Below are 18,405 nucleotides of genomic sequence, written 5' to 3'. Positions count from 1 at the left end.
GTGGTGTTTTGTCTCTTTCATGTGGCCTTCTTGTGTGTGTGTGTGTGTCATTTTGTCTCTTTCATGTGGCCTCGTGTGTGTGTGTGTGGCGTTTTGTCTCTTTCACGTGGCCCTCTGTGTGTGTGTGTGTGTGTGTGTGGTGGTTTGTAGCTTTCACGTGGCCTTCTTGTGTGTGTGTGGTGTTTTGTCTCTTTCATGTGGCCTTCTCGTGTGTGTGTGTGTGTGGCGTTTTGTCTCTTTCATGTGGCCTTCTGTGTGTGTGTGTGTGTGTGTGTGTGGTGTTTTGTCTCTTTCACGTGGCCTTCTGTGTATGTGTGTGTGTGTGTGTGTGTGTGGTGTTTTGTCTCTTTCACGTGGCCTTCTGTGTGTGTGTGTGTGTAGTGTTTTGTCTCTTTCACGTGGCCTTCTGTGTGTGTGTGTGTGTGTGTGTGTGTGGTGTTTTGTCTCTTTCATGTGGCCTTCTTGTGTGTGTGTGTGTGGCCTTTTGTCGCTTTCACATGGCCTTCTCGTGTGTGCGTGTCTGTCCGTCTGTGTCCTCATCCCTGTCCCCATCTGTCCTCTCGTAATGGCACCAGTCACTGGATTTAGAGTCTGCCCCAATACAATGTGACTTCATTTTAATTAACACATCTTCAAAGACCCACTTTCTGAGTACGATCACCTTCCGAGGTTTCAGGTGGACATAAATTCTGAGGGGACACCTCTCAGCACACTGTAGAAATTATATTGCAGTTTTAAGATATTCTGTTAGAAGAATCAAAATGTCCTTGAAGCTGCATGTTGAAGGTTTATTTCCTCATTGCTGCCATAGACAGCCTTCAAATGTTTGCCAGTGGGTCAGAAACTCACTTGTGCTCACTTTAGGAACAGGTTTGGCTGGTCCGAAAATGTCTTATGAAAAGGGGCTTAAATAAGAATTATCATCTCTGTTACATATAATCTTGCTTAATTAAAGAAGTTTCTTAATTTTACATATTTTAATATTTAGAGCAGTTCAATCGTACTGTACACATTTAATACTATAAACAGTAAAATTTATGTTGTAGAAATATCAAGGAAGGTGCTAATAACGTGTGCAAACAAATGGCTGCTGGTTTTCTGGGATCTTTTGAATTAATTGTTAATAATATTGTGTTTTCTTAAAGACATTACAACTTTTTAGCACTCTAGAGATAGAATTCCTTTGAGTTTTAATGTCAGTGCCCTTCAGTCTTAATAAGAATGATTTAATTAATATATGCTGTCAACAGAGTGTTTTCTTTTTAAAGGTTGAAGATTGGTTTTTTCATATGTAATTTCTCTGAAATGAAAAGCAAAAAGAATTTTAGAAATCCTAACATCTATTGAGTGGTGCTAACTCTATGTCTGACATTGTTCTAAGAACTTAATACATAACTGATTTAGTCCTCACGGCATCTCTCTGAAGTAGCTGCCTCTTTAATTATCCCTGTTTTGTAAATCAAGAAACGAAGGTTAAAGAATTTGGCCATGAAGTAGGAGACAAAACTGTGTTTTGAACTCATCAGTCCAGCTTAAGCCTGTGCCTTTACTCTTTGAAATGATTGGAAACGCCTTTGTATACTTACAGTCTCTTTGTGCTACCTTGTTGCCATTTGAATAGTTTGGGGTTCACATGCTTTTCCTCCCTTCATCCTTCCTTCCTTCCCTCCCTTGGCTCACTGAATGTTCATCTGTTTTTCCCATAGTTTGTGTTGTGAACAGTGTTGGAAATGAGAAGGGAAAGGATGTACTGTTAGGAAGAATGAGAAAATGATTGATCCCCACTCCAGATGCTAATTCTTCTCTAAGAACAGTTGGGGACTCTCTAATGAGAAGTGCCCAGTGAAAAAGGAAGCCTTAGAGCCAGATGCTGTCTGGCTTTCCTTTGGCAAAGTATATAGTGAGCAGTGCACAGTGAAACGTTGTGCACTGGGATATTAAATTTACTTCTGTCTTCATTCCTTCTTTAAGAAGATAATGCAAAGAGTGTATTCTTATTAATTTTTCTGTGTTCCTGTGTCTCTTTTTTGTTGTTTCCAATTGCTTTTTGGAATAAAGTGAGTTATTAAACAAATAGCCACAGGTACAGACTTTTAGAAAGACTCAAAAATCTAGCTCTCCCCATTTTAAGTGTCAACGTTGTTATTTAGTATTCAATGGGTTTATTTTCCTCTTTCTTGAAATACATTAAAACCTGACTATTATATACTTTGAGCTATAAAAATTCAAGTGTATTTAATATTATATTTATTTCAAAGGAAATAATTGTCAAACAGTTCTGAGTGACTTTTTTCCTCATATCTTTATTTGAAATTGTTGCTGGTGTAATGTTTTTTGAAGAGTAAATGATTTGTGTCATGCCTATTTATCATGCTTTACTCAGAATAACTATTAAAAATGAAAAATATTTTTAAAAATATGCAGGTTTTACACATAGTTTATCTATTTCTGCACTCTAAATATGCTAGAAGGTTATACTGTACCATCATATATTTGTTTTGTTTGTGTGGTTATTCTCTACACATTTAAATTATAAACTTGTAGAGGCTAGATACCAACTCCTACACTTCTATAGTAGAGTATTAGGCATCTTAGGGTGTTAGTAGTAGAGAATTTTGTTGATTAGTAGTGGAAACTGTGGCAGTCCATTATTGGAAAATATTAGACTTTCTAGAAGAAAAGTATAAAATGTTAGAGTTTTTCTATTTTTTTCATCTGTAACTATTTTCATTTACTCAACTGGAATCTGAGCAACTATTTGCTTTGTTCTTTTAATATTATGGTAGTAATTCTAACTACTTTTTTCTTTGCTTTTTAGATATTCCTTTTCGTCAAGTTATTTCTGAGGAGTGTGTGGCTTTTATGTTAAACTGGAGGGAAAATGAATACCTTACTCTGCAAGTTCCTGCATTTCTACTCCAGAGTAATCCGTTTGTGAAGGTAATTCATGTTTAAATAAAAGAATTATTAGGGTGGGATTATTGGACCAGTTTCTTTAGATCTGTACTCCTTAGAGAACTTGTCCAGTTTCTAAGATTGAATATAAGTGTGGACAAATACCTATTGGGTTTGCAGGTAAGAGTATAGTTTTTGATAATTAAGGCACTTGAGTTTGCCCTCTCTTAATATTTTTTTTCTAGTACCATATAGTTATGAAAGTTTAAGCAAAAATTATTTAGTTAACAGACAACATTTTGGTATAATCCTAAACTAGTGAGAAGTTAGTTAGTTTTTCTTGCTTTGATTGATGTAGCCAGACCCTGACTCTAGCTCTGGAGTACCCGGGGTAGAACTGAGGGAGCCGCCAGGGAGGAACTGCAGCCATTTCCATGTGAGCACCTTCAGTTCAGTTCAGTCGCTCAGTCGTGTCCACTCTTTGCAACCCCATGAATCGCAGCACGCCAGGCCTCCCTGTCCATCACCAACTCCTGGAGTTCACTCAGATTCACGTCCATCGAGTCCGTGAAGCCATCCAGCCATCTCACCCTCGGTCGTCCCCTTTTCCTCCTGCCCCCAATCCCTCCGAGCATCAGAGTCTTTTCCAATGAGTCTGCTCTTCGCATGAGGTGGCCAGAGTATTGGAGTTTCAGCTTTAGCATCATTCCTTCCAACGAACACTCAGGACTGATCTCCTTTAGAATGGACTGGTTGGATCTCCTTGCAGTCCAAGGGACTCTCGAGTCTTCTCCAACACCACAGTTCAAAAGCATCAATTCTTCGGTGCTCAGCTTTCTTCATAGTCCAGCTCTCACATCCATACATGACCACTGGATAAACCATAGCCTTGACTAGATGGACCTTTGTTGGCAAAGTAGTATCTGCTTTTGAATATGCCATCTAGGTTGGTCATAACTTTCCTTCCAAGGAGTAAGCGTCTTTTAATTTCATGACTGCAATCACTATCTGCAGTGATTTTGGAGCCCAAAAAATAAAGTCTGACACTGTTTCCACTGTTTCCCAATCTATTTCCCATGAAGTGATGGGACCAGATGCCATGATCTTCATTTTCTGAATGTTGAAAAACATTTCACTTTCATCAAGAGGCTTTTTAGTTCCTCTTCACTTTCTGCCATAAGGGTGGTGTCGTCTGCATATCTGAGGTTATTGATATTTTTCCTGGCAATCTTGATTCCAGCTTGTGCTTCTTCCAGCCCAACGTTTCTCATGATGTACTCTGCATATAAGTTAAATAAGCAGGTTGACAATATACAGCCTTGACGTACTCCTTACCCTTCCTCAAAGCCTGTTAAACTCTCTTAAGTTGATGCCTGATTCTTATTAGTATGCTTGCGAAGTTGCTTTAGTTGTGTCTGACTCTTTGTGACCCTATGGACTGTAGCCCACCAGGCTTCTCCATCCATGGGGATTCTCCAGGGAAGAATACTGGAGTGGGTTGCCTTGCCCTCCTCCAGGGGATCTTCCCAACCCAGGGATCGAACCCGAGTCTCTTATGTCTCCTGCATTGGCAGGTGGATTCTTTACCACTGGAAGCCCCCTTATTAGTGTGCATGTTTGTTATTAGTAATTATTTCCACGTGAAAGAATTCATTCAGTGAATTGATGGTATGTTGTTTATTTTACTTTCTTAATTGTCTCTCTCCTGTACTACTGAAAGTACTTCTCTGTACAGAGAACTTGAAAAATATGGATATGTTTTCCCTAAGAAAATGAATCTTTCATTTGTTAATTCTGTGTTTGCCCTGAAGAAGCAGTGAGCTTTTCTCCCTTTCTGGTCTTACAGTTTAAAAAAAAGAAGTTTCATGATTTAAGACTTTTAATGTATGCATCTCATCCCAAGTTTCTTTGTTCTTTTGTAAAAATGCTTATTTATTTATCTTTGTTGCTGCCCTTGGGATTTCTCTGGCTATGACGACTGGGGGCTTCTCATCGTGGCGGCTTCTCTTGCTACAGAGTACAGGTTCTAGGGCGCACAGCTTCCGTAGTTGCAGCTTGTGGGCTTAGGTGCCCTGCGGCACGTGGGATCTTCCCTGACCAGGGATCATACCTGTATCCCCTGCATTGCAAGGCAGATTCTTAACTTCTGGACCACCAGGAACACCCTTATTCTTTTCTTAATGCTTGTATTACCTTTTGTGGTTCTTATCTGCCCTCATCTCATCTTTAGTACATAGTCCCTTAAATTGATGATGGTATCTGGGAACCTTGCAAGATTGTACTAGTTTTTTACATTTGTCTTCAGTTATTTGTTTCTTCTTTCTTATTTCATGTATGTCCTTTGAAAAACTGAGCTCATTTTATTTCAGCCTTTTGGAGACTTACTGATTTTTTGGTTTTCCCTCCTTTTTTGTTTTCTTCCTGATTGTTCATAAAAATATATTGTTGTCCCTGAATTATCCTTCTCTTTGTAATTTCACACTTTGGATTATATCTGTGTTTTTAGTCAACTTTGTGAGATGAGAGGTCCTCATATTTAGGGAGTTTTTCTGATTATGCCCAGCAGTCCCTTAGGCTTTAGTAAGCCCTCAGATGAGAGAACCGTTTTGTCTCAAGATGGTCATGTCCACTGAGAATGGTGGCTTGGTATTAAGATGGTGCTGTAGCTTCTCTCTTGTTCATCTTAGCAGTGAGTTCGGTGGAGCCGTGCACCAGAGAGGTTTGTTTGCGTGTTTGAGGGCCCGCAGTGCAGAAGGCTGTGCTGTCGGTTACCTCACCCTGGGCCTGGTTAGCCCCTGCTTCCTGCACTTCCCCCTCTGTCTACAGAGGGGGAAGGGTAAGGGGTGACCTTGCTGCAGGGCCACTCAGGGGACTCATTGTCTCATCTGGGTTAGGGTTTTGTGTGCCTCCTTCCTTAGCTGGCCTCTTGTTCCCTTGTTAGCATAGAGGAGAAAGTAGAGAAAGAAGTCTAGAGTGTGGGATGTGTATTAAAAATTATACAGAGTAGAGCACCTTTCAGACTTTGAATTTCATGTGGAATATTAATACACATGCATAGGGAAGAGTCTGGAAGGGTATTAATAGTCATTATCCCTGGGTAGTGAAACAGTAAATGATTTAAATCGATTTTATTTTCCATTCTATTACATATTTTATTTCTTTAAATATCCGCTTATCACAAAAAGGAAAGAAGCTCTTAAGCATGTGACTGAAGACCTTTCGAGATAGTAAAAACTGTCCAGCCTCTCTTGCGGATCAGGGTGGGGAAGTGTAGTCTAGGAAAATGTATAGTGTTGATGGGCACTTGGATTATAGGAGGCTGGCTGGTGGGAGGAGGAGGAGAGGTTAGTGCTCACTTAGGTCGCAGTGGTGTAGGAAAAGGCCTGGCTTGGACCGAGCCTGCCAGCCTCTTACGGAACGAGAGCCTCTCCTTCCTGGCCTGCCCTCCAGCCTGTCCGCGGTGCCAGCGCGCTCCCAGCCCCGTCCTCACGGTGCTTCCTCATGCTCCTGCATTTCTGCCGGGGTTCATTCTGGATCCTGCGCCACCTTAGGTCCTGAAGGCTGCCTTTGTTCAGATCAGTCCCTTTTAGTAATCTGTGCTTCCTTAATTCTGCCTCCTCACATCAACAGTAGTTACGTCCCCAGTCGCTACCATTTCCTTAGAGAAAAGTTGCTCTAACTCTTGTTCTTCTGTTCTGCCAACTTCAGTGTCTATATTTTTTCCTCATTTTTTTCAGTAAAAAAAAATAATATGTGGATGTGAGTGAAATTTTAATCTATCTCTGGGCTTTTACAGGTAACACTGTCCTGTATATATTCCATTACAGGCTTTTTTTTTCCCAAGTGGGATCATAGTAAGTGTATTTAGCAACTTTTTTCCCCCACTTAATAGCATGTCTCTTGCCTTGTTTCACTTTTATCCTCATTAGACTATGCTGATTTTGTTCTCCTTAGACTGGTTGTTTAGAAACAAGGTTTGTAATGTGGTGGAACCAGAGGATCCTCTTCCCAGATCTAATTCAGATCTGTCAGTGGACACTGAGCTCTGAATTCCCCAGTGGTCGGATAGAGGCCAGCATCAAACAACCGCGCTTCGTATGTGCGGGCAGTTTCGATCTTTCTTCAAATGTTCCTGAGTAATAGAAACAGCATGTATGACATTACAGATTGTCTTCTGTGTGTTTTCTGTTTTTCCTGTTATAGCTTGGACAGCTTTTAGCAGCTACATGCAAAGAACTTCCAGGCCCTAAGGAAAGTAGACGGACTGCTAAAGACCTTTGGGAAGTTGTGGTTCAGATCTGTAGTGTGTCCAGTCAACACAAACGAGGAAATGATGGCAGAGTTAGTTTAATAAAGCAGAGGGAATCTACATTAGGTATAATGTATCGGTACGTTTCTATCAGTTTATTTTTTAAGTTATTTATACTATTTTGTACTATTTTAAGAACGTCTGTCATTATCCTTGTGTATCATAAAAATGGACAATGTAAGAATTCTTTGGTGCTGATCTCGGATGGACTTGTCTAATAGCACCAACTTAGGAAATAACTGTGTATTCCCTGTCAACAGTGTCTGGTTGGATAGTACTGAAGATGTCACATGTAATTAAAACAGGAAAGACATTTTATTAGGTTAGTATAACAATAGAATACTATACTTGCAGAACTGAAAAGTTAGGACTAGAACTTCACCTAGAATTTACTTTCTTGTTTTTATTTTGAATTTCTGGTATTAAATGTATATACAAAAATTTGTGTCTTTGTAGGAGTGAACTGCTTTCTTTCCTCAAAAGATTAAGGGTAAGTTTTGTAAAAGTGGGTCTAACTACTATTGCTGATTCTGAGGATATGATAAAAAAAATTATTGAGTGTTAAAATGCTGATTATTTAAGTAATCTGTTAATGTGCTTTTTATCTTTGGTGATCATTTTTTTTGAGGATGGGATAGTCTGAATGGAGAAGTTTGTTTTGCATTTACCTTACTCTGTTTTAGTGAGTAGAGTAGGTATTTTTAAGTTGTAAAGAAGTCTTCGTAATAGGGCTAGATGTCTGAATCCTAAGTTTTTGATAGGATTAATATCATATTTGTTTATTAGACATAGATTCCACTCTTTAAATTCCATTCTATAAACAGCTGTGCCACACAGCTTGTGGGATCTTTGTTCTCCCACCAGGGATCAAACCTGCGCCCCCTGCAGTGGAAGCATGGAGTCTTAAACACTGGACCACCAGGAAAGTCCCTGAATATTAGTTTGAGGAATAAAAAGGCAATTTTTTTTTAGAGGTAGCTGGAAGTACTAGTGGGAAGGAGTTCTTTTAATTCAATTTCAAAAGACGTGGGAGGACAGACACCTAAATTTGGTCATTTTTTTGTTAATTGTGTGTTGTGATTTCTTTCATGAGATTAAGAATAATGTTAATCTCTAGTGTACTCCTAACTAAAGCGGGTGATAACTTTCAAAAGGGTAAGAATCTTTTGAAGGAAAGTACTTGGTATCCTTGAGGCTGATAGAGAAATATTAAGATGTATATAATATTTAAGGATTCTTTGTTTTCTTTCTCATAGGAACCATTGGTTTTGACTATTATTTTGTCACTCTTTGTGAAACTTCACAACGTTCGGGTCAGTATTTCATAATTTCATCTAAAAATTTTTTTGAAAGAAAGTTCTTTTTAAGTCACACTCTTTTTTTTTTTTTTTCTTTTTTTTTTTAAATAAGGAGGACATTGTGAATGATATTACAGCTGAACATATTTCTATCTGGCCATCCTCCATCCCCAAGTAAGAAGTATTATAGCTTACATTTTATTAAATTGTTTAATATATATATGTGTGTGTGTGTATATATATATAAACTATCCTGACTGATATAGATAACCTTGAATAACTTGATTAAAAGACTGCAGTTCGTTGCGACTCTATAGCAACTTCATATTTCTCTGTTACAGTAATGATCTTCCTAAAAATTAAGCATCAGGCATAACTAAGTAAGAGCTGAAGTGCACTAGCCTTAGGTTGAAGCTAGACAGTCTCTCAGTAGTCCCGATTTCTTGTCAGTGGTGGAATTAGAAAATGGAGGCTAATAAAAGGATGACATTCTACCTGGTTTTCCTAATACTGATTGTCAGAGGTCCCCACCTCTTTTTTGTTACCTTAAGAAATTCTTTAGTTACTTTAAGAACTCTTCTCTTTTCCTTTTACCACCTGAGAACCACAGTAAGAGAAGGACAACAAAGGGGAGAAGACAGTGTTCTTCCTTTTGTGGAAGAAGAAACTGTTTACATTTTTCTCTTCCCACAGACGCCAGCTTCTTACTCAGGAGAGCCCATTTGTCTCCTCACAGAAATGACTCTTCCTTTTCTCCCCTAGCCCCTAGTCATCTTCTTTGTGCCTGAAGGGCAGGCACAGAAATCTAAGCCATATTTTATTACTCTTAATAAAGGCATTTCTGAAGAAGAAAAGATTGTAGTAGGTAGGTAAACAGTCTCAGAGATGGGAAGCTCTCTCAGACAGGGATTTTGGAAGACCCAAAGTGTGAGTGACCCTTGGCTCTACTTATGAGGCTTGGTTCCCAAAGCAGCACCGTGCTTCCTGAAGCGAATAACTGCAGATTTTTTATGTAAAATAACAGTCCCTTAATCAGGTAGAGATCATTTTGCTTTTTTTTTTTTTGACTGTGCTGAGTCTTCATTGTGGTGCACAGGCTTTCCCCAGTGGTGGTGAGGGGGCTCTGATTGCAGAGTGTGGGCTCCAGAGCCCGCGGGCTCACCAGTTGTGGTGTGGGGGTTTAGTTATGCTGTGGTATGTGGGATCTTAGTTCCCCAACCAGGGATTGAACCCATGTTCCCTGCTTTGGGGTGCTGGGAAAGTCCCCATTTGCCTTTGGTTATAATAAGTCTTAGGTGTTACTTCTTCAGCCTAAGTTCAGATTATAAAGTACTGATTCAGTTTTTTCAGTGTGTGTTTATAAATGAGGCAGTGGCTTGTCATAGTGGTTCCGAGCCAGGTTCAGAGAGCTTGAGGCCCAGCCTGTCCACTTACCAGGTCTCCTGCAACCCAGGTCTCCCGCATTGCAGGCAGATTCTTTACCATCTGAGCCACCAAGGAAGCCCTTAACTTATTTAAATAATTGTAAGTAAATTAGCTGTGGGCTTCCCAGGTGGCTCAGTGGTGAGGAATGCACCTGCAGTCCAGGCGCTGCAGGAGACATGGGTTTGACCCCTGGGTCGGGAAGACCCTCTGGAGGAGGGCATGGCAGTCCACTCCAGTGATCTTGCCTGGAGAATCCCATGGACAGAGGAGCTTGGCAGGCTCAGTCCGTATGGTCGCAAAGAGTCGGACACGACTGAAGTGACTTAGCACAGGGAGTTCCCTGGTGATCCAGTGGTTAAGAATCTGCCTGCCAGTGCACGGGACAAGGTTCAGGAAGGTTCCTTGGTCCCAGAAGATCCCTCATGCCAAAGGCAACTAAGCCGGTGTGCCAAAACTACTGAGCCTGCGAGCTGCAACTGCTGAAAGCCTGTGTGCTCTAGGGCCTGCAAGAGGCAGCAAGAGAAGCCAGCACGACGAGAAGCCCATGCACCTCGACTCCAGAGCAGTTCCCGCTCACTGCAGCTAAATAAAGCCCACTTGCAAAAATGAAGACCTAGTGCAGCCAAAAATAAATAAGTTGTAAACAAGCAGTTGGGTGCTTGCTAGTATCACCACGATACTTTCCCACTACACTGGGAACAGTGGTGAATTACGGTAAAATTTAGCTCCTCGGGGCAACAGAGATTGTCCTTGTCCAAGTTCATCTCGTAAATGATAGAGCCAGGACTTGAACTGTGGTATGCTTCTGAATCAAAAGCCTGTTTTCCCTACCATGGGGTCTCACTGCTTCGGTAGGAGCTGTGGTTGTGTTTGCTGTCTGCTGGCCTGGCTTTTATCCTCACACTTCTGTCATCTTATTCTGTGTCTCAGAATTTCCAGGTTTAACCGGGCTCAGAGCAGCTGGCCCTGTTCCCCTCTTGTTTTTCGGATTCTTCATTGCTTCCAAATGCATTGCCGAGATGACACTTGGCAGATCTTGTCCCTACCCCAGTGAAACATCTAATCCAGAGGAATTAGTTACTCTCAGAAGAAGCCACAGGATGGATTTAAGGCCACATAGAGCAGTATTGTTGGTGTTTGAACCCTTGTTTTTTGTAGCTTTCTCTAGATAATAGAACTTAAAAATCACTTGGAAAATTTTTATCAGTGTATCTCCTTATAATTTTGTTGCCTGCAAGTTATGCATAAAAAGTGGAGATAGGGTTATATCATATCACCTTTTTGTGCTTTACATTGTAAAATGTTTAAAGATACTCTTAGAGTGGCCTAGTTTACCTTCTTTGCCTTTTGGGGAAAGGAAACAAAAATCAGATTGCTTTCTGCCCCATATAAAGTTAGCTGATCACACGTCCTCCGATTTAGTTGTTTTGATAGTTTTAAAATATTTACTGCTAGTAATATTTAGCATTGTATTTATGATCACTTAAACTTTGACTCTTCTGTTTGTTTGTTTTAATACATGTGTGTATGGATTTGTGAAGTTGACTCCTAAACTACGTTTATTGTCTTTCCTGTAGCCTCCAGGCAGTGGATTTTGAAGCTGTCGCGATCACAGTGAAAGAGCTGGTTCGGTATGCCCTCAGCGTAAACCCGACCAACCACTGCTGGCTAGTTATTCAGGCGGACATTTATTTTGGTAAGTGACATGTAGCGCTGGTTTGCGTTTTGTGTTTGTAGCTCTTTGAGAAGTGAAAATAAACACGTTTCACTTACTATTACAGTACGTTATTAAACTTGAGTCTTGTTTCTTGACCTTCTCTAAGTCTTCTTCCAAGATGAAATTGAGAGTAATTGTTACTGTTATATGTATGCATTTTTCTGAGTCTTTGATTCAGATGTTTTTAATTTTATGTTGACCACCTTTTTTCTGTTTGTTTTTTTTCCCCATAGTAAGTGATCATCTGAAACGCTGCTAAAACATTCTTAGGAGGTTAAAGTTTAGTTTGCAGAATTGCTATTTTAAAGGTTCTAACTATGTCCAGGGACTTGATAATTATTTGTGTTCATGGGAAGAGATTTGTTGCCACCCAGTTTTAGCAGCAGTTAACTCAGGGCTAGTCTTATTTCATCTGTACCCTCACCTACATCATCCTGCTCTCTTCTGGATTATTTTTGAAACAAACAATGGCCAGTTAACAAATATGTCTTTATTTTTGGCTGTGCTGGGTCTTGTTGCCGTTTGAGGGCTTTTCTCTGGTTGCAAAGAGCAGAGGCTGCGGGCTTCCCTTGTAACGGCACAGGCTCCAGAGCCTAGGGGCTTCAGTGGTTGCTGCACTGGGCTCAGTCGCTGTGACCCGCAGGTTCCAGAGCTCAGGCTCAGTGGGTGTGGTGCCTGGGCATAGTTGCACCCAGGCATGTGGGATCTTTTGGATCCGGGACGGAGCTGGTGTCCCCTGCATTATTGCAAGGCGGAATCTAGGGAAGCCCAATAATTGCCAGTTTTAATGCTTATGGTTACCTAGCCCCACAAAGAATTTATTTTCAGGATCTTAATATCTTTATTCAGAGTAAATTTTCTGATTCTAAACTATCTCAGAAAAATAAGGTCTGTTTCTAGTATAGGCATTTGGGAAATAAATGTCTCCAAGTACTAAGTTCTGAACTAGTAAGTTTGACAGGAAATCTGAGGTAAAATTTTGGCTAATCAGTCTTAGAAGAAAACAGTCTATATAGGGCTTCTTTAAAGTGGTTGAAATAATAAAGCCAATTTTTCTCTTTCTTGCCCTGGCTAAGTGTTGCCCCTAGGTCTGTGGTTTGAATCTGCTTTCTCACACATGAAGTAATAATACCTGACCCTTCACAAAAGAGGCCCTGTCTTTTTAGCTGCATATTTAATGACAGATAATCTTTATCTCTGTTTTCTGCTTCAAGCAACAAATCAGTATTCAGCGGCTCTTCACTATTACCTCCAGGCAGGAGCTGTGTGCTCTGATTTCTTTAACAAGGCTGTGCCCCCAGATGTTTATACAGACCAGGTAAAAGTTGTTGTGCGCTTACTTTCTTCTTAAATGTCTGAAAACATTCCTTTTCCTGGGCCTCTTTTTGCCTGAGTTTCTTCGTTTCCGTAAATGTGGTAACTCCCAAATGGATTGATTGCTCTAGGTCAGACCGCCTTCATGGTTCCAGTGCCCACAGCCATTGCTGATTTAACTTCCCCAAACACCTCAAACTCAACCTCTCCATGGCTGGTTCAGCATCTTATTCTGACAGTCTCTCCTCCTAATGACCTTCCCACACCAGAACAAAAACGTAAACCCCCAGTGAAGTATCCATCAACTTTGTTTTGCCCTTTGAGTTGACCAAGCATAAACCCTGAGTGTCATCCTCTTTTCTTTTCTAATCCTTCCACCAATATCCACTCAACCTTTAATGTTGATTCTGTCTCTTCAATCTCAAATTTTACTCATTTTCTCCCAATATGCTCTACTTACTGCTTAGGCTGCCAATATCATAATGTAATAAATGGCATTTTTTTAATACTTGCAATAGTGACTTAAAATAGGATTTAAAATATTTTAATAATTAGGTTTTTAAAATTAGAAGTTCTATTTTTTAGAGCAGCTTTAGATTCACAACAAAATTGAGTGAAAAATAATAGAGTTCTTCTATTCTTCCTATCCCTGCACATGTACAACCTACCTGATGGATTGACATCCCAGGTCAGAGTGGAACATTTGTTACAATTGTTATCAATTAGTTTTTTAAAGTAATCACAATTTTGTTTTTATAGGTAATAAAACGAATGATAAAGTGCTGTTCTTTGCTGAATTGCCACACACAGGTTAGTTTATAAAATTATGATGTTGGTCTATTGTCTCGTAAGTTAGAGTTTATAGTAAATACAAGGCATTGCACTGGGAAGTATTTTCCATGTCATAATTCCTTAAATTTATGGCATTTAAGAATTTGGCATGATCTTTAAATTTTTTTTAATAGTTTACAGAATTTTAACCGAAATGAAAGTGTGGGTTACAAAACATTGGCCTTTGAACCTTAGAAAAGCCATTCTCAAGTATGTCTAATATTTAAAAGTAGGTATGTGTGTTAATCACTGTGTGTGGGTTAGTCTCTCAGTCATGTCTGACTCTTTGTGACCCCATGGACTCTAGCTTGCCAGGCTCCTCTCTCCATGGGATTCTCTAGGCAAGAATCCTGGAGTAGATAACCATGGCCTTCCCCAGTGATCTTCCTGACCCAAGAATTGAACCTGGGTCTCTTGCATTGCAGGCAGATTCTTTACCATCTGAGCCACCAGAGAAGTTCCATATTAATCATCAGGGAAACATAAATCAATACCACAATGAGATATCACTTCACACGTATGAGGAGGCAGTAATCAAAAGACAGAAACAAGTATTGGTGAAGCTGTGGAGAAATTAGAACCTTCATGTGGCTGGTAGGAATATACAGTGGGGCAGCCTTTTTGGAAAACAATTTGCTGCCTGCTCAAGAAAGTAAACATCAAATTCCCTACCATATGACCCAGCAGTTTCACTCATAAGTATATAACCAACAAAACTGAAAACATATGTCCACAAAAGAATTTATATGTGAAATGTTTATAACACAGCACATTCATTATTCATAATAGACAAAAGTGGAAACAACCCAAATGCTCATCTGCTGATGAATGGATAAACAAAATCTGGTAGATTTATATAGTGGAATATTATTCAGCCATGAAAAGGGATGAAGTACTGATATATGCTACAACAGAGATGAATCCTGTAAGTTTTATGTTGAGTGAAAAAACAGCCAGATACAAAAAGCTTGTTTTGTACGATCCCCTTTATATGAAATGTCCAGAATAAGCAAATCTGTAGAGTCAGTGTAGGTTAGTGGTTGTCAGAGACTGGGAGAGGAGGTAGGAGGGAACTGGAGAGCGACTGCTAATGGATATGGAGTTTTTCCCCTGGGGTAGGGGAATGAAATGTTTTGGAATTAGATAGTGGTGATGGTTGTACAATTTTGTGAATATAGTAAAAACCACTGAATTTTATACTCTGAAAGGGTTCATATTTTGGTGTGTGAATAATAATTTTAAAATTTCTATAAATATTTAAGAAAGAGATCAGCATTATGACCTACATACCTGGTTGAAATGGATCTGTCTTTAATCTAAAGCAGACTGGCAGCTTACATTTTGCCAAAATGAGCTTCTGTACTTGCCAGCTGTGAAAGGCCTAATTGGATGAATATCCATTGGATGTATGTCCTTGAACATTTAACACTTTTGTCAGTTTTCCATTCCCTTTGATTTTCTAAACCGGCTTTTTGCCAGCCTCTCATTCAAGTAAAGCTCTAAAAATTTTATGATTTAAGTTACTGGTGAAGGAAATATTGGGCAGACAGACACGTGTAAGGATTTTTACCATTAAAATTGGATGGATTCCATACATACGAGCTGATTCATTCAGCCTGACCTGCAAGGCCTCTGAAGTTAGAGAATATATTCTTGACATAGGGCTGCCCTGGTGGCTCAGAGGGTAGAGTCCGCCTGCGTTGCAGGAGAGCAGGATTCAATCCCTGGCTTGGAAATGTCCCCTGGAGGAGGGCATGGCAACCCACTCTAGTATTCTTGCCTGGAGGATCCCACGGAAGGAGCCTGGCAGGCTACAGACCATGGGTTCACCAAGAGCTGGACACGACTGAGCAACAAAGCACACATTCTGGACATAAGAGTCATGAAAAGCTATCCCTGGAAAACCAGGAGTCACTGTTGACACTAATTACATGAAACCTTTTTTATTTTTATTTTTTCCCCAAACTTTAACCTTTTTATTTTGTATTGGGGTATAGCTGATTAACGGTGTTGTGGTAGTTTCAGCTGTACATATATTCTCCCCTAAAGCCCCCACCCATCCAGACTGGCTCGTAACATCGAGCAGAGCTCCATGTGCTATATAATAGGTCCTTGTTAGTTAGTTATCCATTTTAAATACAGCAGTGTGTATTACCTTCCCTAAATCCCTAACTATCTCTTCCCCACAGCAACCATAAGTTCAGTATGTGAAACCATTTTTAATTCTTTGTTTATGTAGGTGGCAATTTTATGCCAGTTCCTCAGAGAGATTGACTACAAAACAGCCTTTAAATCACTGCAGGAACAAAACAGGTATGAATGGTTTTTAAAATAGAGTTGAAATTTTCTGCTTAAGGAAGATGAAATAACTGAATTCTGTTTTTCAGTCATGATGCAATGGATTCCTACTATGACTACATATGGGATGTTACCATTTTGGAATATTTGACTTGTATCCTTTCATTAACATATGTGTGTGTTACTAGAACAGTTCATTTTCTGTAAATTAAAGAAGTATTTGATATTATGTATTTTCTAAATAAAAAATGAAGAACAGAACAGAGACTCTATATCATGATATGTCATAGTATTAAATTTATTATTCTTAACTGATTCATTTAGATCTTCATCATAAAAGAGGAGAAACAGATAAAAGACAAATTGCAGTAAGTTGTTTTGTGCTTTGATTCTTCAGTGATGCACCTAATTTCCCTGATACTAAACCATTTCTTGTCTCATACAGTGTTGGTGCCTCACATGGTCTGCGAGGTCGAGAGTGGCCTGACTGCTAGCTAGTCACTTGACTCCGCTTTGCTAAGTCCTGCTGCCCCAGTACCCCTGCCATTCTTTGAGCATGCCAAGAACATTCACCACCGAAGTGTCTGTAAGATTTTCTCTTTCAGGAACATTCTTTTTTAACTTTGCTCAGGTTTCTCCTCAGATGTCACCTTCTTAGAAATCATTACTTTCCTGTTGTTGTTCAGTCGCTGAGTCGTGTCCCACTCTTTGCGACCCCATGGACTGCAGCATGCCAGGCTCCTCTGTCCTTCACTGTCTCCTGGAATTTGCTCAAGTTCATGTCCATTGCGTCGGTGACGCCATCCAACCATCTCATCCTCTGCTGCCCCCTTTTCCTTTTGTCTTCAGTCTTTCCCAGCCAGCATCAGGGTCTTTTCTAATGAGTTGGCTCTTCCCATCAGCTGGCCGAAGTATTAGAGCTTCAGCATCATTCCAATGAATATTCAGGGTTGATTTCCTTTAGGATTGCTGGTTTGATCTCCTTGCTGTCCAGGGGACTCTCAAGAGTCTTCTCCAACACCACAATTTGAAAGCATCAGTTCTTCAGCACTCAGCCTTCTTTATGGTCCAACTCTCACATCCATATGTGACTGTTGGAAAAACCACACCTTTGGCTGTTGGCAAAGTGATGTCTCTGCTTTTTAATACATTGCCCAGGTTTGTCATAGCTTTCTTTCCAAGAAGCAAGGGTCTTTTAATTTCATGGCTGCAGTCACCATCCACAGGAATTTTGGAGCCCAAGAAAATGAAATTTCGCTGCTTCCATGTTTTCCCATTCTGTTTGCCCTAAAATGTTGGGATCAGATGTTGATATTAGTTTTTTGAATGTTGAGTTTTAAGCTGGCTTTTTCACTCTCCTCTTTCACCCTCGTCAAGAGGCCATCTAGTTCCTCTTCACTTTCTGCCATTAGAATGGTATCATCTGTGTATCTGAGGTTGTTGATATTTTAAAGCTTCTTATTTGGACTAAACTCTATGGCCATTACTTAGAGGCGACAGAGTGACAACAGCATCTTTAAAAAGAGAGAAAGAGACAAGAGTATATCGTGCCAGTTCCACTTTATTGGAAGCTGCTCACTCTTTCATTTACAACTTAACCAGGGTTGGAAGGTAATGCTGAAAATTTCTCAGTACCCTGATGAGATATCCAGATTACCTCTACTTTTATCATTTTTTAAGCCCCTTCTTGGAAGCTTAAACCTACCTCCTTATTAGCTCATCTAAACACTAACCTATTTGTTCCTCTGCGTGCATCAAAAGATATATAATCGACTTATCCAGCTCCCCAACATTCCAAGTTTCACTGTCACCTTATTCATCAGCCTCCAGTATCCATAGCCAGGCCTTTTTGACAGAATTGCTCTATTAAGATCTCTCTGCCAGTAATCTGTCCCTTTCTTACCTCTTGACTTTCATATTTCTCATGATCATGAGATGTTCAGGTTTCATGACCAAGTCCCCAGACTCTCCGCCCTTTCCCAGCTCGCCTTCTTTCCTACTGGCCTGGAGTACAGCACATTCTGGCTTGTGTACTCCCTGGCCTGCAGCCTTAGTTGGCCCCCGATTTCCTTTGTCCACCTGCCAGTAGTCAGTGGTCTGCCTTCTTTTTAGGGAATATTTTAGGTTTCTCTCCTTTTCCCATTTACAGTAACTTCCTTGTGTTTGAAGTAGACAAGGAAAAAAGACTGATCAGTTCCTGTCCTTGGGAAACTCCTTGGGAGTTATGGCCCTGTGAGCGCCAGGTTCAAATTCCTGTTTCAGATCCCTACTTTTCACCTTTGAAACAATCGCCAGCTGGACTCAGTATGTTGATGCTA

General features: G+C 40.1%; 1 protein-coding gene across 1 annotated transcript in view; it reads left to right on the top strand.

Annotated features, from left to right (window-relative positions):
* INTS8 (integrator complex subunit 8) overlaps positions 1-18,405 on the top strand; it is a 48,340-nt gene that overhangs the window by 28,180 nt on the left and 1,755 nt on the right. The window contains exons 16-26 of the mRNA XM_040261044.1: positions 2,819-2,940; positions 7,099-7,283; positions 7,661-7,694; positions 8,461-8,517; positions 8,615-8,676; positions 11,505-11,623; positions 12,859-12,962; positions 13,718-13,768; positions 16,029-16,102; positions 16,177-16,241; positions 16,412-16,455. Of these exons, the coding sequence (XP_040116978.1) occupies positions 2,819-2,940; positions 7,099-7,283; positions 7,661-7,694; positions 8,461-8,517; positions 8,615-8,676; positions 11,505-11,623; positions 12,859-12,962; positions 13,718-13,768; positions 16,029-16,102; positions 16,177-16,241; positions 16,412-16,455 (917 nt within the window). The remainder of the gene's footprint in view (positions 1-2,818; positions 2,941-7,098; positions 7,284-7,660; positions 7,695-8,460; positions 8,518-8,614; positions 8,677-11,504; positions 11,624-12,858; positions 12,963-13,717; positions 13,769-16,028; positions 16,103-16,176; positions 16,242-16,411; positions 16,456-18,405) is intronic.

Source organism: Oryx dammah, unplaced genomic scaffold (genome assembly GCF_014754425.2).
Source record: "Oryx dammah isolate SB20612 unplaced genomic scaffold, SCBI_Odam_1.1 HiC_scaffold_19, whole genome shotgun sequence".
Taxonomy (NCBI): domain Eukaryota; kingdom Metazoa; phylum Chordata; class Mammalia; order Artiodactyla; family Bovidae; genus Oryx; species Oryx dammah.
This window is presented reverse-complemented; position numbering and strand designations above follow the sequence as displayed.